The following is a 25699-nucleotide window of genomic DNA, read 5'->3' on the forward strand; positions in this document are numbered from 1 at the left end:
GGACAGCAAATAGGAATATTTTGAGTCATTTGCTGAAGGGATGCTTAAGTGAACAGTATTCGTGACAAAAGAAATCATTTATGTATGCTAGGGCATGTTATAGGTCTCGGACCTTGTCCGCCTGCCTGCCTAAAAAGCGACTACAGACTCCATACCATCGCCCCCCCAAATTCTATCAAAGCTTGAAGCTTGAAGCTAAAAGGTTACATATTTGTACAATCCAAGACCCAAACCTACCAAGACCGGCCACACACACACACAACAATCCAACCAACCTATAACCTCACATTCGCACCAATAGCACCTCCCCTAAACCAAATATCCTGATTCCACCTCCCAATCCTAACGCTCACATCCGCATACGCACTTAATTTAAGCGTTCCCCCTAACGCCTTCTTGATAGCTTCATACCCTACACTCCCCAAACTCCAATCCACCGGTAACCTCGGTGTCATAGATAACCCCGGTGGTACTGCAAACGGCAATTCGTAGAGAATTTTTCCGGACGGGTTGCCGTCGTAGAAGGCGGTTGCATTAAGGTTGGTGATGTAGAGCGTGGTTGTGGAGAGTGGGGATGCAAGGGTGAAGACAGCGGTTGAGGAGATGAGGTGCATAGTTGCATCGCGGATGAAGTGGGGGGAATCGTCGTCGTTCGAGGGGTCGTCATTTGGATCCTTGGGGTCGTTGCCGTCGGAGGGGGGTTTCGGACCATGGAGTCTGGGCGTTGGGAGCGTGACGGGGAGGTGCGAGAGGGCGAAACCGAGGGAAGGCTGAGAGGGGATGGTGCCATTGTGGGTTTGGAGTGTTAGGGATGTGTTGTAGCCTGTGCATGTTAGGTATGCAATGTATTGTTATAAGGGAGGGGTGGGATGGGCGTACCGGATATGTATTGGGAAAGGAGTTCCTTGCCAATAAATTTCCCTGCTCTGCCGCTGTTGGTAATGGGATCGTAGACGGCGGTCACAGCCACGTTAGTATTGTTCCCGGGATGCACAAACACATTCTTTGCTGTAGCTTGCCCGAGGATAGTGTCATTGACGAGGATGTTGATGTTGAAGTAAGGAACGGTAGCCGAGTACTTTGTCGGGTTTGTGAAATTGACAAGCGCTTGCAGTGTGACGCCGGTAGGAGACGTGTCCATGATCGTCAGATTGTAGATCCTAGGAGATAGGGCGCCAAAGCCTTTGCCTCCTTTGTCGTGTCCAACCGCTGAAGGGTTAAGGTTAGCGAAGCTACTCATAGTGCGATCGAGAAAAGGACTACGAACTAGGTCACGAACGCTTGACTGGTACAACTCCTTCGGCAGGAATCTCTCGCACTGCGAACTTCCCAATAGGAGTGTTCACTTCAACATCCATTGCTGCCTTGATGTCCAGCGTGATAGGCCTTCCACCCAAAACAATACCCTTGACGACCTCGCTGAATACGTCGTCGTCAAGTATCTCAAGAGGGGCGTCCTTGATATCTGCCTCTACCAATAGTGAGGGCCCTTCTTCCCCATGTGCTTCGATCCTTGTCGAGTTGGCCGCCTGCCACCTGGTGAGATGGAGCTTGCCAAACTTCTTCCTATGGTAGAACACGTCGGCGTTGGCCCCAATGCCGGTGACATTGAGAGGGAAATTCATCTCATTGGGCAGACCTACTTCCACCTTGACGAGAGCGGAGATCTGTGGTTGAGCTTCGGGAGAATCCGGATCCGCGAACAGGTCGGGGAAAGAGAAATGCACGTCATCCAGGGAGAAATTCTTAATGAGATTGCCCATGTCGCGACCAGCAAACGGGACTGGAACGGTGATGTCCCTCAAGAGGGCCCGAGTCCAATCGGGCGTCTCCGGATCAGGGAACTTGCAGCACTTGATGTAGACGGTCGAGCCTTCCCCATGCATGTAGTTGCCTATGAAGGAGTCGAGAGGGGATTTGAGGGAATTGGGGCATTCCGCTGTCAGCTCTTCAGGCAAGCTCTCCACCTTCCCTGTGACATTGACTTGCATGTCCACTTTAGGCTCCACGTGAACTCTCTCCGTAGCGGCAGTTCCGACCATGATGTATGGATCCGAAGGGACACATCCATCGACGAGAACGTCCACAGAGACAGGGGGGATTGAGAAGTCTACAGGGTATTCATTCGTCACCAGAATGGAAAAATCAGCCCCCATGCCATGGCTCCCGTTTCTGGCTTCTCGGATGTTGAACTTTGTAATGTCGTACCGAGGGAGCGAAGGAAGGTCATGTCCTGCAGTTGGGGAACTATTAGCACAGCAACATCATCAGCGACGCCTGGATCACCTGACCAGAAAGGACTGACCTTGGAACACGAGCGACTCCTCAATGGATTGACTGCCGAGGGGTATCAGGCCGGACTTTAGCGGCACATCTGCCTTGCCCTTTATGCGAATCTGCCCCAACCGGCCATCAAGCCAATCATTTGCAATGTTACGTATGTTGTCAAAGGAGCCAGGGTCCAGATCGGCGAAGAATGAAAGATGCGTAGTATGGCGATTGCGGATATTTACCTTGATACCGGGTACTCTGGCCGTGCCGACCATGGCGGTGCCGTACTCAGGAAGATAGAGATCAACATGGGTAGCTTCGCTCTCGACCTCGCGGGCAATCCAGGCGCCGAGCCGGCCAATGTTGCGAACAGACGTCTTCCTGACCTTGGAAGCATCCATAGTGAAAAGGCCTTGCACCCGCACTCTGACACCAGTGTCGGTCAACGAGTCTAGTGATAGCTTGGTGGGGTGGAAGTCGGCAGCTTGGATGGCGTATTCCTGGACAGCCTCTGTAGTCAAGAAGCCAAGCATGATGATAACCACGACGAGGCACAGAATGATGAGGGCTAATATGCTGGGCCATCTTCGCTTCCACAGCGGCTTCAAAGGGCCTGTTTCCGAGGAGCCGCTCAGCGAGCGTAACAGCGATGTGGTCGCTGGGGTGTGCTCGGGCTCGACGTCATCAGCCTCGTCGCTTCCTTCGCTTCGGTCAGTCCTGCCTTCTCTTGCCAATAGCGGGGTCTCTTCCGTGGTCCTGCTTGAGGGCTGCGACCGCGCAGACCGTGAGGAACGGTGGGATTTCTGGGAGGCTGGGCGGGAACTGGGCGTCCTTGTCGAGGCCCACTGGCCGTCTGGAGTATCCATGAGCGTGAAGGGATAACGAGCGAAAAGCGGAGGGTTCAGTCCAGCATTCGGAAGAACGAAAGAAAGGGTGGGAATTGGCAGAGGACGGCGGCTGAGGCTGGGGGACGTGAGGTGTAGTGGTGTCGTGATGTCGTGGTGTCGCAGCGTTGTGGTGTTGTTGGCGCTGGGGATGAGATTGGATGGCCGTCATCAGCTTTCGCCGCCTGGCTGCTGGTTGCTGGCCGCTGATCCCGCGCTGCGCCAGGCCGGAAGCGACAAAGGCGACCCCAGATTTCGTGACCCATGCCCTGCAGATGCATCCCAAAAGAAAAATCTACGACCGGGTGTGACTCTTCGCCGCTAAATGCTTCGATCCATCCTATAATTTCTCAATTGCCTTTCCTTTTCCCCCCCCCCGCTGCATCAACACACTATCCATCACTATGCCGCCGTTTCGCCCCAATCCCGCCGCTGTTCCACGCTTGTTCCGAGCTCAAGCCCGCCAGTACTCGCTGTCTCCCCCCACCTCTCCACCCACCTCGCCCTTTGCGCCTCGACATTTCCTCTCCATAGCAGACCTCACTCCCCCCGAGCTGGCCACGCTCGTTCGAAATGCATACCTCCACAAGACAGCAATTAAGTCTACAGGCGAAATCCCCCTCTCGTTGCGCGCCGCACTGGCTGGCAAGACGGTGGCCATGACCTTTAGCAAGCGGAGCACTCGTACGAGGGTTTCCACGGAGGGTGCCGTCGTCGCATTGGGTGGTCATCCTATGTTCTTGGGCAAAGATGACATCCAGTTGGGGGTGCGGACACCCCTCTTCCTGCACCGGTCCATCGTTCATTCTTGCGTAGGTCAACGAGTCCCTCTATGACACTGCCCTCGTCCTGTCGAGCATGACGTCCTCCATCGTCGCCCGAGTTGGCCCTCACTCCGATGTAGCTGCCCTCGCCAAGCACTCCGCCGTCCCGGTTATCAACGCCCTCTCCGACCTGTACCATCCCCTCCAGATCATTGCCGACTTCCTCACTATTGCTGAGGTCAATATGTCCACCTCGGGCCCATCGCTAGGTCTGGAGGGAATGAAGATCGCTTGGATTGGAGACGCAAACAACGTCCTATTCGACCTGGCCATCGCTGCCACAAAGCTGGGCGTAGACATCGCCGTCGCGACACCGAAAGGTTATTCCATTCCCGAGGATATGCGTGGAATCATTGATCAGACCTGCATAAATTCCCCCCAGGCCGGCACACTGACCGAGACTACAGTGCCAGAAGAGGCCATCAAGAACGCAGACATTCTCGTCACCGATACCTGGGTGTCAATGGGCCAGGAAGGAGAGACAGCCAAACGACTAAAAGCATTCGAGGGGTTCCAGATCACCTCCGAGCTTGCCAAACGAGGTGGCGCCAAGGAGAACTGGTCTTTCATGCACTGCTTACCCCGCCACCCTGAGGAGGTCAGTGATGAAGTCTTCTACGGCCCCAGGTCTGTTGTCTTCAGAGAGGCAGAGAACAGGCTATGGGCTGCAATTGGTACGTCCTCAAGCCCCTTTTGATTTCCAGCGTTGCTGAGTACATCGCAGCTGCCTTGGAAGCGTTTGTCGTGAACAAGGGAAAGATTGTCTGATAAACTATTGCCAGGCGATTGATGTGAATAACAATGACTTCATTCAAGCGTCTAGGGATCTTTGCCGGCGTTTAAAAGCACAATTATTCCATATGGCTAAGAATAGAAATTCAATGGCCATCTTTGCAGCTCACAGCCTATTGGGCATCGTTCTTCACCTCCCCGTGAGCAAACTCACAAAGGAAAGGACACTTAGAGAAAGGGAGATATACAATACAAATTATCAACTGCTACTCCAATACATTCAATTCAAGTTCCCTCCCCTTCCGTATATGCAGTCTAACCTTCTAACTCCGACCCTCGACGGTATCAATGACGAACAAATTGCATCCCACTCTGTATCTTGGTTTGACGAACTTGATGCTCTGAGAACGTATTTTGGGTTTCAAATTCTCTACTCCCCACTTCAGTAACTCTCGGTCGTTTCTGGGGGTTATCCCGCCCACGGATCTGCACTGCTCTTTCTCAAGTTAGTAAGCGGCTACGGCCCCGCTACCCTATCCGAGCATCATTCACTTCCACTCACGGGCTTCATCCTCCATACTTGCTAAACCACACTCCTCCAGTCTGACCATACTCCTTGCGTAAGTCTAACCCCTCTCCAATATCTTGGTCCACTCTTTCGCTTCGTGAAAAAGATTCTACCTTTCCGCCATTTAAGATGACTCGTTCCACCGGCTCAGAAGCCACCCGTTATCTCGAATAGTATCTCTTGTTCCAATAGATTACAGATCAATGCTGGCGAGTGCCTCGTGGGAAGTACTCCAGGGTTCCCTGCAACTTGGGTTGACCAGAACCCCGGCTATCGCAGAGTGCTGCCTTCTATTCAATATAAAGTTCTGGAATATGGACCAACCGTGTATATTGCTCCTTTCTCGTGTGTTCGCAACCCAACTGCTTTTTTTGGCGACACACTCGGTTACGTCTATCCTGTCTGCTGAAGTCCGTAACAACCCAGTAAATTTTGTTCTGAAGGGCAAGCAAGATTGATAACCCTACATGACTGGCTAGTCCATCTCCATACAACCTCAGCTTCATCTATCCCTGACCTCCATTATGAACAAATACAACTTCTTCTGCATCCTCTACTGTTCCTTTGGCGCCTTATTCTACGGTTACGACTCCGGGTTAACCATGACTAGCTACCCGGAATTCCTAGCCTACTTCAACTTCAACGCAACCACACTGGGCGCGCTCGGGTCGGCCTACTATGCTGGAAACTTCGTTGGCAGTCTCGCGAACCTCTAGCTCCCAGATAAAGTCGGCAGACTGAGTGCTGTACGAATAGCGTCCGTCGTCTCGCTACCCAGCACGGGACTACAAACTAATACGAAGAGTTTGGGTGTGTTGTTGGGCGGGCGGGCGGACAATTTGGCGGGATAGCGTGCGGGATAGTTGTTAGTTTGTGTCTGCTATACGCAAGCAAAGTTTCGCTGCCGCATGTGAAGGGATGCGTGAGTGGGCTTTATTAGGTAAGTAAGAATAAACACTATACTCCCCTCACCCTTTCCCCTTCTTGCCCACTTTCGACTTTTCCCCCGCCATGGCAGCCACTAGTACGTAGGTCTGTTCTAGTATCTCCATCAACGTCTCCTACGCCCTAGCCGAATGGATGGGTCTCAGCTTCTCCTACATCTCCAACCACCCCGGGCAACTAAAATGGTGGCTCTTCATCAGCCTGCAACTCCTGTGCACTTCCATCATGCTTGTAGGTTCCATCTGGATGCCCGAATCCCTACGCTAGCTCATCGTGCAACACAGGCACTCGGACGCCCTAGCCGTCCTCTCAAGGCTCCACAGAACCAACGTCAACGAGAGCGAGGACAATGAATTCATACCCTTCTGCAAACGCGAGTTCCACCAGATCGAAGCGCAGATTCGCCTGAAGCAGGAGAGCCCCACTTGGGGGATTGTGGCGATTCTCAAGGGTCCGTCATATCGCAAGCGCCTCGGGATCATTTTGTTCTTTCTTTATGTTCCAACAACTCACAGCTATCATCCCATTACAGAACTACCAAGTAATCCTACGCGGTTCACTTGTCATCGAGGATAAAATCCCCCTCGTGCTCGTCGGTGTCTGGGGAACTTTAGGCGTGGTATTCCCGTGCGCGGAGGCGCACATTTCGACGATAGATTCGGACGCCGGAAGAGTTTCTTTATATCGGTGGTGGGGGTTACGGTAGGCTCGATTATGTTGGTAGTTTTCTGGGCTCGCTATGAGCAGTCAGGGAATACGGCCAAGGCAGTAGGGAGTCTTGCGTTATGGTCTATGTTTGTGTATTTAGTGGGTTGTGCTTAGATCCTAAATTCCTTTAGATATGCATATACACCCGAAATCTTAGTAAGTATTGATGGATTAGGTGAAGATTGAAGTTGCGACCGTGTCTTGAAAACCCGCCCAGCCGATGGAAATCTGCTCCGCGAGTTTGGGTTTAGGGTTTGGTATGCTGAATGGTGAGCAACCACCTCCACCCTGAGATCTCCAAGAGAGGCCTCTTGTGAACAGCTCAGATCTGCTACGGATACCACTAATTGTATGTGTTCTCTAACAGCGACTATCATAATGTTGGTACAAATAACCTCAATTGCCGTTGAAACAATAAAGTTGGTGCTACTTCTTAATTTTCATTTTTACTGATGTCATATTTGTTATTGTATTCTACTTCGTAAGAAATCTTCTATAAATATTTCCTCAGTAATCTTGCTGGCAAGATTTGAACTAGATTGGGGAGATTGAACTTCACTGACATACACCCGTGATATGACAGTACTTGCCGGAAACAACGAATATCCGACTAGAAGAAGTGGCAGCATTGTTTGGAGATAAAGTTGCAATCACGTTGCATGATTTGGTGAATACGAGTGGCAGAGCTGGGGTTGGGCAGAAGAAGGAAGCAGATATGAAGAATGTCGATCATATTGAGGAGGTGGTTTGAAAGTATGGGACTAGGATTGGGATTCGGGCTGGTGTCTGAGGGAGAATGATAGAGGGCTGGAATTTAGAGAGAAGAAGATATTCATTCATTGGATTGCTCCTGAAATAGTTCTCGAAAAGTCGTAGGGGAGACTAAGGAAACGACTGAACCGGGTTCAATAAGCTGAAGAGATTTTAAGGCGAATAAGCACTTGTCGGTTACATCAATGGATTGTAAATGGTAGAGTATACAGATTGCCGATTTTTGAGGACATGAAGAGTAAACAATAGGCAGGGCTGTTACATATCATCTAGGGTGAAGCATACGAGATATGGATATTTTATGTCACGTTTACGTTGCGAAAAATTACATTTGAAGAATTTTTTATTACATTCTTTCACTCAAAACCCTTTTCCGAAAAATTATGTGGTATTATAGCTTTAGTAAACTTCAAATAAATAAACAGCTAGCCACAGCTTCGCAGCTAAGGGTCCCTAACGGACCCCCAAAAGAGCACTCCTATTTCTTACGACTAAAACCCATCACAGGTCGTACTCGAAGCGCTTCACACTATAGTAAACCCTAGGTCTGATCCTTCGGAACAAGAACAAGTTGATGAACCCCGAACTCATGCAGCCCTTCTAGGTTACCCTTTTTTCGATGACATACGTATCGACGAGGAGACCAATCAAAGGGCAATTGTAGCCGCAAAGATACTCATTTGAAGGTGAGAAAGACGACATCCGGCATGTCTAAGAGTTTCAAAACCTATCAATAATGGAAGGAACAGAAGGAACAAAAGGAACACTAAAGGCGTCTCACAGATGATGGAACCTGCGTTGGTCTCACTATAAAGCTCGTGAGAGCCTTCAAAGCTACAGTCCAGTATGTATCAGATTTACAATCGTTTCTTGAACAGACTTTCAAGTTTCTTCTCTCCTGTAGCTTCTTAACAATATTGATCTCCCTCTTTTCTCTTTCCACATATACATTTTCATCCAATATGTCTTTCATTACCCAAAGCACCCTTACCATTCTCGTGCTCACCCTTGCAAGCACTGGGAATGCAGCAGCTATTCGGCGCCGTCAATTAGATCTAGGGATCGCCAGCTTAGTTGCAGTAGCCGTAGCATCTGCATCTCTTGCGCCCTACATCAAAGCTCCTCAGCCCGTGGAAACAATCCTGGCTATCGGGGATTCGTTCAGCGCTGGTATCGGTTCAAATGGCAGACCTGACTTCATCGAAGGCTCGTTTGACTGCCGGCGTTACACTTCAGCTTGGCCCTGCAGTCGGCAAGTAGAACAGAATGGAGCGACATTAACGGTGGCTCCTAGCCCAAGGTTATTTTTGGGGCTTGTTCAGGGGCTACGAGGAGTGATGTTGTTGGGAAGCAGTTGAACTAGGGTGACCCTAATCCGAACCTCCCGTTCACGAACATTGGGAAGCCACAAATTGCTGTGTTAACAGTGTCTGGCAATGGCGTGGAATTCACAAGGTGCGTGGTATCTTGCAGCCAAAGCCCTTTTCTGCTGACCTGAACTAGAGCCATAAATGACTGCGTTATACACACCTGGCAGCCGGAGAATTGTCATGATACCCTTGCTGATATCGATGTCAAGGTTGCTTCAACCGACTTCAAGAACACACTGATCAAGACCATGATTGATATTGTCGCAGCTGGCCGTCTAGCCGGAGGTCCGACTCCCCCCGAAGCTTTTGAGGTTTACTTGGCTGGATATGCCGGATTTTGGAACCATGATGATCCAGGCTGCAACGATATCTCTTGGCCATATGCTAGCTGGAGTACCCCACCCAAGCTCACTACTGGATTACGCCTTCATATGAACACAATTGTGACCAACCTCAATAATGCTCTTGCCGCCGTTGCCCAGGAATTGAATGCCTCAAGTGTACGCTACGTCGATGGCATAAATGCTACATTTGATACGCACCGCTTTTGCGAACCTGCGGATCCAGAATGCCTCAAGAGGCCAGTGGGAAGGAAACTTATTTCTGGCACCACGAAGCCAATGGCTACCTCGGAGGCGGCGAACAGCTAGATATTGCCTCGGCCTCGGCAGCTGCTGAAGGTTTTGACGACAGTTACGGACAACAGATCCTGGACGCTATTATTCCCGACAAAGCTGTGCAAGCATCGATCTCCACCGAGAACCCTCCTTGGAATATCAACGAACCGTTCAACAGCTTTGAGTCATGGTGACGGCTCTGGATACGGTGGGTTCGAATTGGGCCCCTTTGTCGGAGACAACCCGACGAATGTTTCATCCAAAAGGCACCGCCTTGGGCTTCTACGCAGGAAGATTTCTCGATGTCATCCACGCCAGCCGAGCTCCAGCTCCTGCGTCTCCAACTCTACTACCTTCACCGGCTCCAGCCCCACAACCCCCTGCTATTCTAGCTAAATACACGATTCACCTACACCAGAAAATGGAGCAGAAAACCAGTTCGCTCGAGCGGACATTACTCGATTCCAACGGAGAGAATGTCGCTGGTCCCGACCCTAACAAGGATATACCCGCTGCCAACAACCGCAACAAAGTAGCCATTAGCGTTGATAGTCCTACCAACAAAGATAAAACAAACATCAAATTTACCCTCAAAGCTGATGGAGGTGATGGCTGCAATCCGGAATGGAATACGGCAAGGAGTGGAGGAAGTGAGGAACCGTTCATAGCTCCCTGTCAGAAGGGGAAGGGTGAGGACTATGGATGCGGTGATGTGGATGCCACTTGGGGCTGGGCTTGAGAGAGAGTTCAACTGCTGGTTCCAGGATCTTGGATTGCCTTGAGGGAAGTCAGTCTGGTGAGGCATGTTCTTTTCTCTTCAGACTCCACTTCGAGAGTATGTCTAGGTTGTAATAGGTAGGCAGTGCCCCGTCCACCTACGTGTAGTGGCCCTAAATATAGGCCCTCCAGATTTAGGAGCTACTTTTGTGTCCGGGTTTGCCTGCTTGGGTGGGGCGGGGTTTCTAGGACAAGAAGGCGGGTTTGCGCGACCTTACTGACGACTTGGATCGCATAGCTGGGAATTTTGAAAGAGGGAAGGTGTTTGGAGGAACCTGGGAGTGAATTTGTACTCGATACACTGTGAGACAAAGGAGGGGGGAGTGTGTTGAGAGCGGGTTTGGCAACGCGAAGACGCGAGATCACGGGTGAGGTATGAGCAAGCAATGCGCCACGTCACATTAACAAAGCTGAAACGATATCAATGTGATACTTTGAGAGCTGTACCTTTTGGCAATAATACTCTTAAAGTGTCGTTTATGGCAAAGATTGTGGCTTAAATATCAGGCAAGAGCCATGCTCTGGCTCGAATATAACATGATCTCTTCGCACCTCTTCGCACCTACCACCGAAAAACAATAGGGAGCGTGGGAGCGTCCTTTTCTAAATTAAGCCCTGCCTCGTTTCGCTATATAGCAATTTTTCGAACGTCATTTTCGTGTTTTGATGGCGTTTTACCTTACACACGTAGTGGTTGAGAATAGAAGGGTGCGTTCCATTGACATTATACTTTATTCGAGCAAGAAGTTCTCATGGCTAACGGGTAGGCGCTAATATGTCGTACTTTGCAAGCACCAGAAACCAAGCACTAAGCGCTCTTCACATCCTCCACCACATCCCCACTGCCGAATTCTTCTTTCCCCTTAGCCATCCCCAGTGCTCTCCTCCTACCCCATCCTCCTACGAATCCCCCCAAACCTCCCTTCCACTTCGTGATCCAGGGCCAAGCCTGTTTCCACCTCCCCTCCCCTCTTCCCTCCACTAAAGTCGTCTCGGTATCCCTTCTCTTCTCACCATCTCCCGGTTCTGCTCCTTTTTCGGGATCGAGCCCAAACTGCCTCATCATCTTCCGATTCTGATTCCACGAGAACAACACCCAAGCCACCAGAACCACGAACGTTAACACTCCAGTCAGCATAAAATACACCCATATATATTTTGAAAGAATCCCACTTCTGCCACCACTTCCCCCTCCACCTCCTCCTTCGTCTCCACCCGTGCTTTGAGTATTTGGTGTCCAATCAAACAACCCTGTCGAGAATACCGTCGCAACGAACGTCCCAGGCAAGAAAATTAGTGTCACAGCAGCGATGATGCGCATGTCGGTGCTATCTCTTCGCGTTAAAATGGCGATGCGGCGAGAGTCGGAGGCAATTTGGCAAGAGGCGCTTGCCGCGGAGATGTTGAGACGGTTGTCTTTTTGTCCAATGAGGGAATAGATCTTCAGATATATCGTTAGCAGGCGAAGGATTACTCAAAGGGCATTGGCATAAAAAGAGCCGAAAGGGTAGGAAGGGGGAGTTACAGTCTGCACTTGCGCGCCAATACTGCGTTCAAGGTACACGCATTTCAGTTCCGCAGCCAACAAGCTCTCCTTCACAAACTCTAATCTTTCCTGGAACATTTCCTGGAACAGCCAGATAACGGCCTCTCCTTCCCCGCTATCACCTCTGGAACCCTTCCACTCGTGTGCACCCAAGCCCCTACACCAACCGCCTCCCGCGCCTGAGTTCATAGATTCCTTAAGCATGCTACTCACAACCTCAGCCACCCTACCTTGAATCCCAACAAAGCCTCTCTGCGCCGCCACCCAATCGCTCAAACATGTCAACCTGAGCATGCAAGCATCAAGGTCGAGTTCCTTCCGCACTTCTCCTCGCTCTCTGCTCATGCTCCTCCCAATACTCTTCCTTCCATCCACCGTTGCACTTTTAAGAGAATTGAAGCGGTCCATGCCCGTCTGCTGTTGGATCTGACTGAGAAGTTTGATGCGGAGTTTGAGAAGCGAGGATGTGTCATCGGTAGCGAGGTCGAGAAGGATGAGAGGGAGGAGTAGAGGGTGTGTTGGTGGAACACATTGAGATCTTTGGAAGGCGGATGTTGGGGTTGATGATAATTGGGATGAAGATGTGAGATATGAGTACACGAGGTCTATTTCCGTAGCTGTGAGCCCAACTATGAGAGCGTACGTCGTATGTGACTCCGGATCTAATGTTAGTAAGAGTGTGTAATCCCAAGTCCAGTCAACATCACCACGGACAAGCAGACAACGGGCGGCATCGGATATTCTACTTCTTCTCCTCTCCTTAGACTCATCTTGCGGCCAGATTGAGTCTTGGGATGAGTATCTCCAGTATGAGGGATGACGCGCGACAGAGCATTGAGTTACGATGGAAAGGTTCTGAGTTACGGCGCGGAGGAATGTGGATGGGATGCGCCAGGCCTCAGATAGCGAGTGGAAAGTTGGGCGGGAGAAGGGAAGTTTGCCACTTGAAGGCTTGCCAGAAGGTTTGGGAGAGAGTCTGGGAAATAGTTAGCAACTTTCAGCCTCGAGGGGCGCCGATCTGTTTTAGGGTAGAAATTAGCTTCGCCTTCATGACTCCTAGGTATTATTTTGCTAATTCGCTAGCGTTTATTATTATGAAAGGGAGAGTTGCAATTATGAGACTACATTTGTTGTCATTACTGAAAGACTTACAAAACCCTCAAACCAGACCTTATCGGTCCATTCGCAGAGCGGTCCTAAGCTTAAATCAGCCTCCTAATCAATTGAACACCAATACAGAGAGCACACACCTCGTTGACCCAACCCGCAATCTCCTTCTCTTTCAATTCGCCAGATCGATATACTGGTTGTCTATCGTCCTGCAAAAGCTAATTAGCTATTGCTAAACCCCAAGCTACAAAGGAATTGACGGACACCACAATCCCAAATCTCGACAAAGCGATGCCCATTCCTCCCCGCAAATTTCTCCTCACATTCAAGCAGTCGGTTCGAGCAAAGGTCGAACATAAGTGTTTTGTCAACCAATCACAATCGATTGGTTTGCGCTGAGCACCTTACGAAGAGGACCAAAACGAGGGGAAATTGGAGCGATGGGGTTGAGGAACGCGAGATGCAGAGCTCAATGCTGCAAAATCCTCTTCCTTTGGCATCGGTGGGTTTATGAATTAGACGATTCAAGGAGTGGGAAGTTTTGCAGGCAGCGAAGGATTAGTGAAGTGAGGGGTACACAACTGCATGAACCTAAGTGGCTCCGCGGAACGAGGCGCAGCGCCCAAGGAGGTTCAAGGTTTAGGACAAGGGTTTGTGGCCAATGGATTCGACCAGTGTGTTGATACCTGAGCCATCAGGCAAGGCATTGTGATACTTGCATGCAGAGAAATGACAGCGTAGAGATCTGGGTCAATGGCATTTCTATTGAAGAGTGAAATACAGGAGACAGAGAGGCGAAATATGAGTCGTTAAACACACAAGAAGGATAACACGAAAGAATTGTTGCACGAAAGAAGCCGAACCCATCGCCACGCGACACGGAAAAAGGCAGAGAAATCAATTAGACGCCGTGCACCCGCTATGAAAACCGAAAGATCGTAGTCGTGCAGGAATAGACTAGTCTCCTTCAAATCGTATGTCTTAGCGCGTATGCATTCACTCCTCTTCATTCTTGCCTCCCTGGAAAACCTTTCCCCATCCCTTCTTAACACCTCCAGTGAGGCTGAAGTCATTGAAAAGCCAGCTATTTGCATGCCTTCCATAGTAATGGAATTCCTTCTGGCTCTTTGAGCTCTCATTACTTTCCCTCCGTCGCCTGACCTGTGGCTTCGACGACTCTCCCTGGTCGACTTGTACTGACTCGGTCGACATGTGGGAAGGTGGGATTGCTCGCGAGACCTCGAGCCTCGAAGCCTCATTGGTGTTGCTCGTCGAAGAAGTGTGGCTCCTTCGGAAGATTGGCAATCGCGACATGACGACGCTGGAGTCCGAGGAGGTGGATCGGCGGGACTCGGACATTCTGGGGAGTCGGGAGACGAGGTCTCCATCATTTGGAACAGAATGAGTCTTTTTGATGCGATTTAAGCGAGAGGTCAGCTCCCGGGAGTCGAGATTGTTTGTGTGGTCATTCATCGCCCGCTGTTGCTTGATATGGATTGTTTGCTTGCTACGACCCGAAATGAACCGTCGACTCTTACGGCGGCTTATGCGTTGGTTGCTATGAGTAGGAGCCCTAGCTTGTTTTGATTCGAGTCTAGCTCTGGGCTGAGGAATTTGTGACGATAAAGATGTTGATGATGTTAAAGACGAGGCTCCGATATCCGATAGTTGATAATGGAGCTGATATTCGAGACCGGATGTAATGGATGTACTTGGAGATAGGAATCTGTGTCTCGGACTCGATACAGGAGAATGAATACGATCAAAAGTGGACGGGCGGTCCTGTATAAATCTTTCCCTGGGGTTGTTGCCAAGAGCCTCACTCTCAGCAATGACAAGATCTAACACTGCATTTTCTGTGTGAAGTTCTGCAAGTGGATCCCGAACGGAGTCACCGGTAGGGATATCCTGGGGACTATCATGAAGTGAGTACGCCGGCGGGAGCAGATGACTTCCGATTTCTGCTAGATCGCAGTCTGCTTTACGAGGCAGTAGGTTGCTCTGAGTGGGGAAAACGACCGTACATTTCTCACAGCGAATGTGCGAACAGTTCCTACACTCCTGCAACCTTAGGGCTTCAAAACATGTTCTGCATTTGTGACATAATCCCCGAGCTAAGAGTCTCGGCGTCTGAACTTGCGTCTCGTGACATTTACTCTGGGGTAATTCACTTCCGATTTTTCCGATAGCCTACAAAATAGGATTAGCAGAGCTTGATGACTATTTCGAGGGTTCAAACCGTTATCTCTACCAGTTGAACTGCATGCCCACTACTGCGAGGTAGAGTTGACGCTGTTGCCCATTCTGTGGAGGAAATAGACACCGGATATAAATATGGGCAGTCGTAAGCGGGTGGGGCCTGAAAAGCAACCGCATAAGAGAACCAATTTGGAATATCGATGCTAAAAGGATCAAATGGGGCTTGTTCCAACTCGTTGAGAATATCGAAAAGCCCAAGAAGTGGCGAGGACCTCTTTTCTTTACGCGTGCAGGCACACCTACATGCTAAAAGTATTGGGCTGGTGGGCGTAAGGCAGGTATTGGATAAGGTAATTTGAATTCCTTGTTGATTCCTCTCTGCACCCCTTCTAGATATTGAAAGAGCAAGTGGCAGCTCATCCCTTGCCGTGCCTTCGTATGTAGGTAGCTTCATTGGAGGCCTAGCATCTGGAGATTGGAGATGGCGTGATACCACTGTGCCTGGCAGACCTCTGCTGATGTCAAGGCCGAATGAGTCGAATTGATTAGGATCTACGAACACATCGCAGGAATGGCAGGTGGGGAAGTTGCCCATCTCCAAAACTTTACGCACCTCTTCTAGGAGAAGGCTTGCCGAAGGCCGAAGGTCGGTCCTATTCTGCAACATGAACTTGCAGATGTTCCAGAGTCGCCAGGTCGTTGTAGTTGCGGACTGTTGCATTAGCGAGACCCAGGACAAAAGCTTCTCCTGTACCCTGTAGTATGCTATTGCGTTCCGGTGCAGACGCTTCTTGCCGTTTGTGAAGCCCAAAAAGTCATGCAACTCTCCAATAGTCTGGCCTTGCGTGCGGGTCAGTATCTCAAGGACGACGCACCCAAGAGAGAAGATGTCGGCCTTCCGTCCGTGGGGTAAACATTCGGCGATCTCCAACGGTGCGTATAGTGGAGTGTTAGGACTGTCACTTGAAGAGGTAGAGTCTGGTTCAGAGACGATTCGAGAGATGCCAAAGTCGGAGATGAAGATTGCTGAGTCTCGTAGTAGGATATTGTGAGGTTTAATGTCTGCATGCCGAATCCGCCTTGCATGTATATATGCGAGGGCCGAAGACAGACATCCAACCCACGTATGGATACGATCAATATCGTCCTCTGGTTTGGAAGCTCCACACAGGAATTCTCGAAGCGTCAGCTGAGCAACCGGACTCAGGACAAGGTTTAGAAGAGAATTTTGAGTATAGGAAGCGACGAATTTGACGATGTGCGGATGCGTCAAACTTTTCAATATATTAACTTCTCGGGGAAGTGATCGGTGCTTAGATCTCTTCCGTGCAAACACTCTGCCGGTAACATACTCTTGGACTGTATCTACAGAACCATGAGAGCCTTGCCCCAGGAAAGCCAACAGGGGCACTTGGGGCTGATATCGGGTAGGAGATGGACCAGGAACAAGAGACGACGAAACGCCCAGAGAAATATTGCTGTTTCGCCTTCTCAAATGCCATATCAGTAGTGCTTCAGGGTTGAAGGTAGAGAGACTTACATAAATCGACGAGTCGAGAGTGGATTAGAGACCATTCGCCTTCTTTCAGAGCCAACAGTGCCAGAGCTCGGCTGGAGCATCATTTCCATTAGTGCTCTTTCCGCATCCCAGTCTTTGCCGAGAGCCGATCGCGTTGTATCTCGGACAGAGAAGCCAGCATATCCAATATCAGAATAAGAGTTATATGATCCGCTACTTCCCTTTGACCCGTGGCCTTGACCGCCATCATCTCTGTATGTCGGGGGGCCGCCAACATATCCAGATCCTCCTCCGGATCCCCCAGTGGGGTCTTGTCGGTTTGGAGGTTCCTTAGAGTTGTCTGGGCTGCCGTCTTCGTCTCCAGATGAGTCGCTCGATTCTGAGGGATTGTCAAGGTCACTTCTCTCTTCTTCAGTAGTATCATTAGACCTTTGCAATGACTCTAGGCATTGGAAGGTGCGTCGTGAATTGGCATGAACATCATCCTCATAATGAGCGAGTATATGTTTGCATCTGTCGTCCCAGGAAGTGCAATCTTCAGGGCAGAGTGGGCATTTAGGGTCCACATGTGCATGGAAATCGACTTTAGACATGCCGAAGAGATCTTCAGGATCATACTGCTTGTGGGCATCTTTAGCATGTTTCAAAAATTTGTCCTTACGGTTGACCAGGAACGGATTCTGCTCATTTTTCTGACGACAGAGATAGCATAGCCAAAGCTCTTGCGGCTCGTGAGTTTCTTCATGACGTCTCCAATCGTACGGACGCTTTGTACGGTACCCGCATCCAAATGTGCACTTGAATGGACCTTCGTTGACTCTTCTGCGGCCATCCTTTTGTGCACGACGGCGTTGACAGCCTATTACATAATTCTCAACTAATCGAAGGTCCTCCTTAGGCAAATGCTGATTTGCCTCCTTGAGGGAATAATTAGGAGGGGAATAGTAGCTTTGCATGCGGTTCATGGGCTGCCTGGTTTCTTGGAGGTTAGAATGTGTGGGTGAATGCGTAGTAGCAGGACTGATAAATTTTCGGTGAATGTACTCATTCACAGGATGTGGTGGGGCTTTGACAAGCGTGGCAAGGGCAATAACGTCTTCATAGGCGAGGAAAGCATTTCCCTGACCCTTTACGAAGTCTTCGTACCATTTTCGAATGAACCTCTTCTGCTTTGATGTGATTTTGGGTACTGTGGCTCGCCATGTGGCAGGCTGAGTAGCCTGGTGCCCAGTCGGGGAAGGTAGAGGCATCGAGGTAAAAGAATTTTCGACGTCTGGGTAGCTCGAACTCGGTGTATGAAGTGGGGTCTGGTTTACCCTCAGCAGTTTCGAACGCTGTAAATGGTCGTTGGGTTCATGGTCATCAAGAAGGTAATGACTGTGATCCCTTTTCCGCATCGGAACTGGTGATGTTTGTTGTGAGATTATGAGATTTTGAGGGTTAATGTGTTGGGGTTGCTGAATGAAATGCCTACCATTGCCTCCAGAAGGAGAAGAACTTGGTAGCATGTATGGGATCAAAGGTCGGTTCGAAGGCCTAATGGGATACGATTGCAGCGCTTGGAAAGAACTTTGTTGCTCCGGTGTCTGATCCGGGACGGCAGGGTTTTGATGGCTGCTTCGCTGAGTAGACCCGTAGTAACCAGAGTCGACAGTGCTGAGTTCGTTTTCGATCTGCGACCCAAGTCAGCAGGTAGTTCCTATTCTACTAGCGAGGCTGCCTTCACGAGAGAGAATATTCTCGAGATAGCCTGGATACTAGGGTTCGGCTGAAACGAGCTGCCGTCAGGCAATGGGATTGACAGCTCACCAAAGGAGGTTCTAAATATTCAGGATTGCCGAAGTCAGACAGGAACGGGACTCCAGGCTCCATGGGAAGATATCCATTAGAAGGGTTATGTCGGTAATTCAGCAGGGCATGACTATGCGGTGTCAAGGTTGACGCAGGCGGCCAATTAGAGTCGTTTTCGGCTTGGTCTGACTGAATCCGGTTGCCTCCTACAGAATCCGCTCCATGGAGATATTCTGCTTCATATCCAGGACACTCACGATTCATGGCCATGTCCAAAGAATTCCTAGGTTTTTTGAGCCTCGGGTAGGGCGAAGAACCGGACGGACGAAAGACTTTGAATTTTGACTGGAAGGAATCCTCGGATGAAGAACGACGCGGTGGTTGTGCGGGTTACTTCAGGCTAGAGAGCCGGGCGTGCTGGATTCTAAAGAAGTAACTTTCTGGCACGCCGGGGGCGCCCAACGCCCTCCAGCTTCTGCCTTAAAAGCCCCATCCTCTGCGGCTCTGAAAAGAGTCGCCCCGAAATGTTGCCCATCATAGGAGGACACCGAAGAAGGACGCAGATGGGACGGTGTCCTTTTGGAGTCTTGTGCACTCCTGCATGGGTACATTTCATCCCGAACGGCCGTCATTGGCGAAGGGAGAAGCCCACAAATATTCCTAGTTGCCAAGTAACACCACTACTGATTGATGCCATGTCGTTCTAACTTTGGAGGACTTGGAGCTTGAGGTCTACGTCTGCTTTTTCCTTTTTCGGCAAGCTAAGTAGCCGAAATGTGAGCGCCAGACCGCTCCATCCCTCCTACCGTCCTCCACAATTCGGATTTTCTAGTTTGAAGTAGTCTTGCTTCTTAATAGATATTCGCAGTTCTCGAAATACCAAGTTGATGGCCCCTCAGACCTTTCCATCATGCACACGCAGATTGCCTCGTAATGTTGGACACGCTGGCATTAGGCAGCGACCCTCGGCTAAGGTTTGCCCACGTTGACTACGGTCAATGGTCGCCCCAAATTCGATTGGATGGCTCGAGTCGCCTCACTCTCTGCGGAGGATCGTAATCTGAGGCTGGAGATGCATGCCCATCTCTTGTGGGATTGGCTGTCTAGCTGACATGTGAAAAATCTTACCACAAGAACCTCTGGACTCTCCCTGGCTCACTCGTCCACGAAAACCCACGATATAGGAAGTTATATCCAACAATTGCATTTATAGCAAGAAGCCAAACCGTTTCGAGTGCAAGGCGCATGTTGTATGAAACATTTCCACTCAGGCGCTTCGTAGAAGGTGAAGCTGCAAGACTGGATATATGGAGACGCCATATGATCCAAGGGATGATGAAGTAACGAGGCTCAATCAAGGGAGCTGTGATCACTGAAAGGGCAGTTGTAGCCAGCCAGACGGCAAAAAAGCTTATTTGGCAAGGCTGAAAATCTGCCTTGTCGCTAATTGGCTTCACTTTGTCGAGGCGTGGCTTGTTACTACTAATGGATTCAACACAACGAGATCCTAGGGCTTGAATTGTCATCCAATAGCACAAGTAATAGATCGGAACGGCGAGGTACTTGATAACCGGGTGTCGACGAAGGATGCGAAAGACATAAAAGACGTAGTGCCGATTGTCTGCGAGTGTGAATGGATGAACGATGGTGTTGAAATGGACCGCGCCTAGGCCAAAAACGAGGAATAATATGGCTGAGACAAATCCCGGTGCTGAAATACTCGCTCGCCCGACGAGGTTTTTCTCATAAAATGTCTGAACTTGGCTTGTGAGGAATCCTCTCACAAGAGGGGAGAGAAAGGGAACGGCCGCTAAAGGAAGGGAGAAGAAGACGATATAAGGCCAGATATAGAGCATCTGTGGGAGGTGAATCGTGGCAATGTGGTTTGATTTATCCCCTAGTAAGGTCAGCAACCTCTTTAATACTTGGACTCGATGTATATACCAAGGACAACCCCGCCATTCCAGGCTACGAAGCCAGCGAAGAGTCCCAACAGAACAAGATATGGCAAGAGTTCTCTCAGTACCGTGAAAAGTCTCCCTAGGACTGCGATAGGTGTTGATATCGAGAAGAGTACAACATCTTTCCACCATTAGTTAATCACGAGGACCTGCCTAGCCAGGACCACACAATATACCTTGAAGTCCAGCTTCTTGTACTGGACAATCATGAATACGGCCTCTAACCCAGCTTTCCTTCAAAGCTTCCCTGAAACACGTCGTCTTCGAGAATGCAGAGGCTGCCCCGTTTTTCTTGAGAGTGTCGATGACTGCGAGTCCAGCTGGGAAAACCGCAACCCAGAAGACATTCGTCTGCCGGAAAGAGAGAGCTACAATGCCGACTTGAATATAGGTGAAGTTTTCCCAGAATCTCCATCTTCCCCTTCCTCTCTTTAGAAACATATTGTAGCTCAAGAGAACAAGGAGAGTGGAAATGACATCTGTGTAATAGAGCCCAGAGAAGAAGAACAGAGGAGGAAACAGGGCGATGTTAAGAGCGGTGTGAGCATCAACCAGAGCCGTTTGTTTGCTCTCGGCCTTTTGGGTTTGTGTCTCATCTTGACTACCTTGCCCTTTCTGATTTGATGAACCTTTAGAGCGGAGGTTCCGCAAAATGTCGCATGCTAACATGCAAGCCACACAGATGGCCCCGCCGTTCAATGCTCTTAGAGATGATGTATCACAACTCCCGAGCACGGGCTGTAAGAGCAGTGACACAATGTAGCTAGATCTGTTAGTTCATCTAAAGCTGCATCATGATTATTGAAACTTGCAGGCCAGGAGGAGTGGTGATTTTTGGGTCCCAAGAATAGTCACCCTTGCAGTATCTCTGCGCCTGGGGAACGTGAAACACTTCGTCCTGGTCGCAATTAGCGTCCGTGATTTAGAATTGGTGATGTAATTGAAGACTTACAAGATAGGGGTTTGGCACGTGTCTAGAGACAAGTTTATACCAAATTCTGGTGGCACTCGCAATGACGATGACAGCAATAGACAATGCCCAAGTCTGCATTAGAGGAAGCATATCTGCGCCTGCACTACAATCTCTAGAGATTGTGAGTGGATGAGGGAATGGAGTTGTGGGGGAAGGAAAGGACAACAAGCTGTCTTCCAAATCAGGTCTAGCTATAGCTCGGCTAAAATTCCCGTGATGCGCGTCACTGTCCATCAGCACTCTCCAACACGGCCTCAAATTTCTGCATTTACACGTTCGAATCATGGCATTGCCGCTTCCACCGGGATTGACTCCCCCGGAGATTGCATTTCTGTGCGAGATGGAGCTTGTTACGGTTATACCGCGCCAAAGACTCGAAGGACTCGAATTGCTTGGAGTATGCACCCCCCAAAAAGAATTTCCAAATCTTCGAAAGGCCTTGGAAGGTAATTAAATATATACAGGGACCTTCACCACCGCTCAACCCACCGCACAGAACGTCTCTCCCACTCTGGCTCGCCCTACTCCTCAAACGCCAACGCCGCGCCAACATCATCCCTCCGCCATGGCTCTCCCCGCACTCCCTGACTGCGATTCTTGACCATGAGACTGAGCATGCAGATGCTTTCTCTCCCCCTCCCCGATTACCGTCCCCACCACCCAACAATACACTACCATTCTCCCCGCCATTCCTTCCGAGCTCGACAGCGGAGGCAGCGCCAGACGCATTACCGTATCATTGGCTAGAGCTTGGTGAGATGCTGTTGGAGGCTGCGGCGGATGATTTCGAAGACCCCGATAATGTGCGAAAGTTGCTAAGGGGCTTGAGAGAAGTGCGAATGGCAAAGCTGAGGAAAGGCGTAGGGGTTCTGGATGCTGGAGGTGGAGTTAGAATGAACGGGGTTGGGGGGATGGAGGTTGGAGAAGGGAGAGCATTTGTAGGAGGTGTTATTGATGGACTAAGGTGAGGGAATTTCATTGCCTCTTCCAGACTAAGTGTTGTAAGCTGTACGAAGCTATTGGATAATTTTCTGGTAGGGCGTGCGTACCTTGGACAATGCTAAGAAGTCCACAGAAAGATCGCAGCGTCACGCGAGCAACAGCGAAAAGACCGAGACCGAGAAGAAAGAGAAAATGGATACTCTGGAACTGTAGGAGATGACGATGACGACGAAATGGACATGCAGTGAGTTGGGGTATCACATTGACCATGCAACATGCATGGACATCCGGATCCATTGCCTGGAAATGGCGATACCCCAGATCCAAGATTGTGTCTTCGTTGGAAACAAGAGGTGGAAAGTTCAAGAGGTTTCCTTCAGGTGAAATGCTTATTCACGTACTCGAGATCGGTATCTAAGAAGTTCACATCTACAAGACCACCATCTAACGATGCAACTTCATTGAACACCTAAGGGCGGATATCTAAGGACGCTTGCTTGAAGGGACGTTCTTCCAATTCATTCCACGAACACCGGAGCGTCCTAAATCATCTATTAGCAACACCTACCACCTGCAGACTTAACAATAGCTGTAGAATTGCGAAAGCGCTGCCACAACACCCATCGTCCACCACGGTTCGCGATTACACCACCGTCGAGATGCCACGATGTATCCGATCGCGCCAACGTTCAACGGCCAACGGCCAACTCTAATGCCAGTCTACTTCAATATATCGATCGAGCATCTCCTAAAGTCTAAAATCACGTCCTTGGCTACGAAATCGCGAGTTGTGAACACACCACCGCGGGGATGCGACGATGAATCTAATGATTGGATCAACTCCAACATCCAACACACAGATCAACCCGAACTGTAAACCGAAATACCTCCAAAAATCCCCTTAGCCATCACCGTCAACGTCGCGTCAACAAAGTCCTCCACGTGACGCCCCACCATGCCCATCCCACGCGTCCCATCCCACAATCAGCCCACTTCTTCCCCTCACACACAACAACAAAAACTGTGCCGCAATCCTTCCGACCCGATCCCATCACACTCTAGTCACAATCTCATCACACAACCTGCAACACATCCTCCGACATCACATCGGTCCGAAACCCAATTCTCTTGTCTCGAGTCAAGCGTCGTCGTGCTCGGCATAAGCATGCAAGTGGAGCTGAGTGTTCCCCACCGATTTCGGAGCACGCATAAGAGCCTTGAAGCCTTATTCGGGATCTTGATTTCTGGCGTTGATCCCTCGGGAACCTGCGGAAGAGGAGATGGATGGGCATTTGTGGTCATTGTGAATGTTGTGGAACTGTGGCGGAGGTAAAAGCAGGAACCCGAGATGCATATGCAAGACGTGGGAATGCACTTTTCGCGCAAAGGAAAGACTAAAAAGAAGTCGTGGCTTCTCCATATTGCGGATCCGACGTCAGGATCAAGAAAGCCGTGTGGGGTATTTTCAACGTGTTTGAGCATACCCGCCCACTCAATTCTGCAAAAGAGAGCGTGTTCGATAACTTGGTGACAGCTGTAACACTATATCGGGAAGGCTGTATGGTTAGCTATGGCAGGGGAGGTCTTAGCCTTATCAGTCCAGCCCAGCCCAACTCAACCCAATTTGTGCAATCTACTCCTATTTGTTGAGGTAGTTTGAGTTCACGTGGCAGTCAATCGTCCCCACCTGAGAAAACGTGCGTGGATTGACACCATGTTTTGGTATTAGATGAATACCTACATGAAATTCGCTGCGTTGACGAAGTGATGACGTAGATTCCCCGGCCCCAACCCAATCCCCAACTCAATCCCCAACTCGAATTCGAGGTGGACGGAAGCGGTATCTATGCGAGGGCTCCTCACACCACACCCAATATAACAACACATTGTTTTTTTGGCGTGCAGGAAATTTCTCTATTAATCACCGAGAGTTTATTGACGGGTAGCCCCATTATTCCAGCAAACTCTATTCAGAAGCCCGGGTTTCCTTTCTCGGAGCCCACTGTTTTCCTCCACGATTCTCCATGTTCGGAGGCTGCAAACAGTAATTAAATTGTAGATTTGAGACATTGCACACGACTGTAATAGGTAATGTGTGCACCGAGGATATGGACTCGCCGAAAACCGTGGTCTATGACAAGATCGCAATTAGAGATGTCGTGTCCGAAGGAAAGGAAAGCCCAGCTACGCAGGGAGACGTTGAAACGTCCTCTGGCCCGGTCATTGCAACATCCACAATAACGTTGAAAACGGGCTTCTTGTAAGAAAGGAATATCCTAGAATTTCAATAAGCAAAAGGCCTTCCCCGCATTTCAGCAGCGTTTGATCACGAGGGCCGGGCGAATCCTTGTACACTCTCGCGGATGGCTGTATTGGGGACAGATAACGTATACTTTCTCAAATAGATATCCACGACTCCGGGTTGGTTTCTTTCCTTCTTACAAAAGCAAGACTCTGTGATATCATGCCGCGCTGACTGTCTTACATTCGAGCTCGAGCCAATACCACCACCATTGCAGACCTGGTATTATTGGCTTCCCAACACAGGCCGCCATGTCACCGACGCGTCAAAACGGCGAAACATGCAGCCGCCAAGTCCACCTCCACATGTTACTTTTCTCAATCCGAAGCTTGATAGGCAAACAAGCCTCAAGTCCCCACAAGAGTTACACCGTGATCCCCAGCCACTTTGCTTTCACATCATCTCCACTATATTGACCAGGGCACCATAATACTGTCTTCAATAGATGGTACTTGAACTGCCCTTCACGGCGATTTTGAAAGTGGAGGAGGCGGATCAGAAGCCATGGTGAGACAAATGGCGGACACAAAATAGATACGGAGAAAAGAAATGGAGCAATGTGGCTCTTGAGAAGAAAATACGGGATTTGCGGGGATGTTGAGACTGGGAAAAAGAGAAAATAGATAGGGTGGCGTTTTTCACCGAGCATTTTGGTAACACCTCAGAAGCGCAATTGACAGATGGAGAAGGTGACAATTCTTCCACGAATCTAAAGCGCGAATTGTGGGTAGCGTAGTACTGTTTTGTCATCGTGAAACATTTGTTGACAATTGGGAGACAGGGGATCTGAGCATCTCACACAAATTCGGTGTCGCCTGTGATATTGAATGTGATCGCGAGCCTCAAAGGCAAGAAATTGTTGACTTGTGGCGTGTCTAGCCAGAGTCTT

At 49.8% G+C, this 25699-nt stretch overlaps 9 protein-coding genes across 9 annotated transcripts; 4 read left to right on the forward strand and 5 right to left on the reverse strand.

Moving 5' to 3' along the window:
• Positions 1 to 65: 65 nt before the first annotated feature.
• On the reverse strand, positions 66 to 3294 carry BDR25DRAFT_393166 (uncharacterized protein). Its single transcript, XM_033698244.1, has 4 exons — positions 2306 to 3294; positions 1280 to 2233; positions 880 to 1209; positions 66 to 823 (listed from the first exon to the last, which is right to left on the reverse strand). Exons 1-4 carry the CDS (start codon positions 3135 to 3137, stop codon positions 276 to 278), a joined length of 2664 nt encoding a protein of 887 aa, XP_033548354.1. The 5' UTR covers positions 3138 to 3294; the 3' UTR covers positions 66 to 275.
• Positions 3295 to 3559: 265 nt separating this feature from the next.
• Positions 3560 to 4949, forward strand: BDR25DRAFT_284979 (ornithine carbamoyltransferase; the record flags this gene model as incomplete). The annotated part of the gene is given in 3 exon segments (XM_033688148.1): positions 3560 to 3955; positions 3972 to 4653; positions 4704 to 4949. 3 exon segments carry the CDS (start codon positions 3560 to 3562, stop codon positions 4745 to 4747), a joined length of 1122 nt encoding a protein of 373 aa, XP_033548355.1. The 3' UTR covers positions 4748 to 4949.
• An 854-nt stretch (positions 4950 to 5803) lies between these two features.
• On the forward strand, positions 5804 to 7683 carry BDR25DRAFT_324746 (uncharacterized protein; the record flags this gene model as incomplete). The annotated part of the gene is made up of 11 exons (XM_033692178.1): positions 5804 to 5978; positions 6009 to 6089; positions 6131 to 6201; positions 6312 to 6455; positions 6492 to 6722; positions 6757 to 6851; positions 6881 to 7024; positions 7064 to 7088; positions 7150 to 7189; positions 7300 to 7355; positions 7516 to 7683. The coding sequence occupies 11 exons, from the start codon at positions 5804 to 5806 to the stop codon at positions 7681 to 7683; spliced, it is 1230 nt and encodes a 409-aa protein (XP_033548356.1).
• Positions 7684 to 8665: 982 nt separating this feature from the next.
• On the forward strand, positions 8666 to 10429 carry BDR25DRAFT_313473 (uncharacterized protein; the record flags this gene model as incomplete). The annotated part of the gene is made up of 5 exons (XM_033691381.1): positions 8666 to 9003; positions 9131 to 9158; positions 9241 to 9657; positions 9745 to 9898; positions 9957 to 10429. 5 exons carry the CDS (start codon positions 8666 to 8668, stop codon positions 10427 to 10429), a joined length of 1410 nt encoding a protein of 469 aa, XP_033548357.1.
• A 1050-nt stretch (positions 10430 to 11479) lies between these two features.
• BDR25DRAFT_155301 (uncharacterized protein) lies at positions 11480 to 11842 on the reverse strand (the record flags this gene model as incomplete). Its single annotated transcript, XM_033683961.1, has 1 exon — positions 11480 to 11842. A coding segment is annotated over one exon (363 nt), but the record flags the coding sequence as incomplete, so codon positions are not given.
• BDR25DRAFT_20740 (uncharacterized protein) lies at positions 11697 to 13674 on the reverse strand. Its single transcript, XM_033684528.1, has 4 exons — positions 13388 to 13674; positions 13264 to 13332; positions 13166 to 13209; positions 11697 to 12989 (listed from the first exon to the last, which is right to left on the reverse strand). Exons 1-4 carry the CDS (start codon positions 13478 to 13480, stop codon positions 11942 to 11944), a joined length of 1254 nt encoding a protein of 417 aa, XP_033548359.1. The 5' UTR covers positions 13481 to 13674; the 3' UTR covers positions 11697 to 11941.
• A 3646-nt stretch (positions 13675 to 17320) lies between these two features.
• On the reverse strand, positions 17321 to 18367 carry BDR25DRAFT_259910 (uncharacterized protein; the record flags this gene model as incomplete). The annotated part of the gene is made up of 2 exons (XM_033686616.1): positions 18316 to 18367; positions 17321 to 18243 (listed from the first exon to the last, which is right to left on the reverse strand). Coding segments are annotated over exons 1-2 (957 nt in total), but the record flags the coding sequence as incomplete, so codon positions are not given.
• A 1389-nt stretch (positions 18368 to 19756) lies between these two features.
• On the reverse strand, positions 19757 to 21656 carry BDR25DRAFT_222813 (alpha-1,2 glucosyltransferas-like protein alg10; the record flags this gene model as incomplete). The annotated part of the gene is made up of 5 exons (XM_033685076.1): positions 19757 to 20529; positions 20577 to 20714; positions 20770 to 21208; positions 21402 to 21491; positions 21546 to 21656. The coding sequence occupies 5 exons, from the start codon at positions 21654 to 21656 to the stop codon at positions 19757 to 19759; spliced, it is 1551 nt and encodes a 516-aa protein (XP_033548361.1).
• Positions 21657 to 21849: 193 nt separating this feature from the next.
• BDR25DRAFT_259912 (GINS complex, PSF2 component) lies at positions 21850 to 23067 on the forward strand (the record flags this gene model as incomplete). The annotated part of the gene is made up of 3 exons (XM_033686617.1): positions 21850 to 21963; positions 22031 to 22530; positions 22642 to 23067. 3 exons carry the CDS (start codon positions 21850 to 21852, stop codon positions 22754 to 22756), a joined length of 729 nt encoding a protein of 242 aa, XP_033548362.1. The 3' UTR covers positions 22757 to 23067.
• Between the last annotated feature and the right edge of the window lie 2632 nt (positions 23068 to 25699).

This window comes from Lindgomyces ingoldianus (genome assembly GCF_010093535.1).
Source record: "Lindgomyces ingoldianus strain ATCC 200398 unplaced genomic scaffold BDR25scaffold_13, whole genome shotgun sequence".
Classification (NCBI taxonomy): Eukaryota; Fungi; Ascomycota; class Dothideomycetes; order Pleosporales; family Lindgomycetaceae; genus Lindgomyces; species Lindgomyces ingoldianus.

Coding starts and splice junctions, on each gene's coding strand:
- BDR25DRAFT_393166 (XM_033698244.1), bottom strand. CDS start 3,137: ATGGATACTCCAGACGGCCAGTGGGCCTCGACAAGGACGCCCAGTTCC. Junction 2,234..2,305: donor GGAGTCGCTCGTGTTCCAAG/GTCAGTCCTTTC, acceptor CCCCAACTGCAG/GACATGACCTTCCTTCGCTC. Junction 824..879: donor CCTTTCCCAATACATATCCG/GTACGCCCATCC, acceptor TAACATGCACAG/GCTACAACACATCCCTAACA.
- BDR25DRAFT_20740 (XM_033684528.1), bottom strand. CDS start 13,480: ATGTTCGACCTTTGCTCGAACCGACTGCTTGAATGTGAGGAGAAATTT. Junction 13,210..13,263: donor TTGCGGGTTGGGTCAACGAG/GTGTGTGCTCTC, acceptor ATTTAAGCTTAG/GACCGCTCTGCGAATGGACC. Junction 12,990..13,165: donor AGGTCTGGTTTGAGGGTTTT/GTAAGTCTTTCA, acceptor ACTATTTCCCAG/ACTCTCTCCCAAACCTTCTG.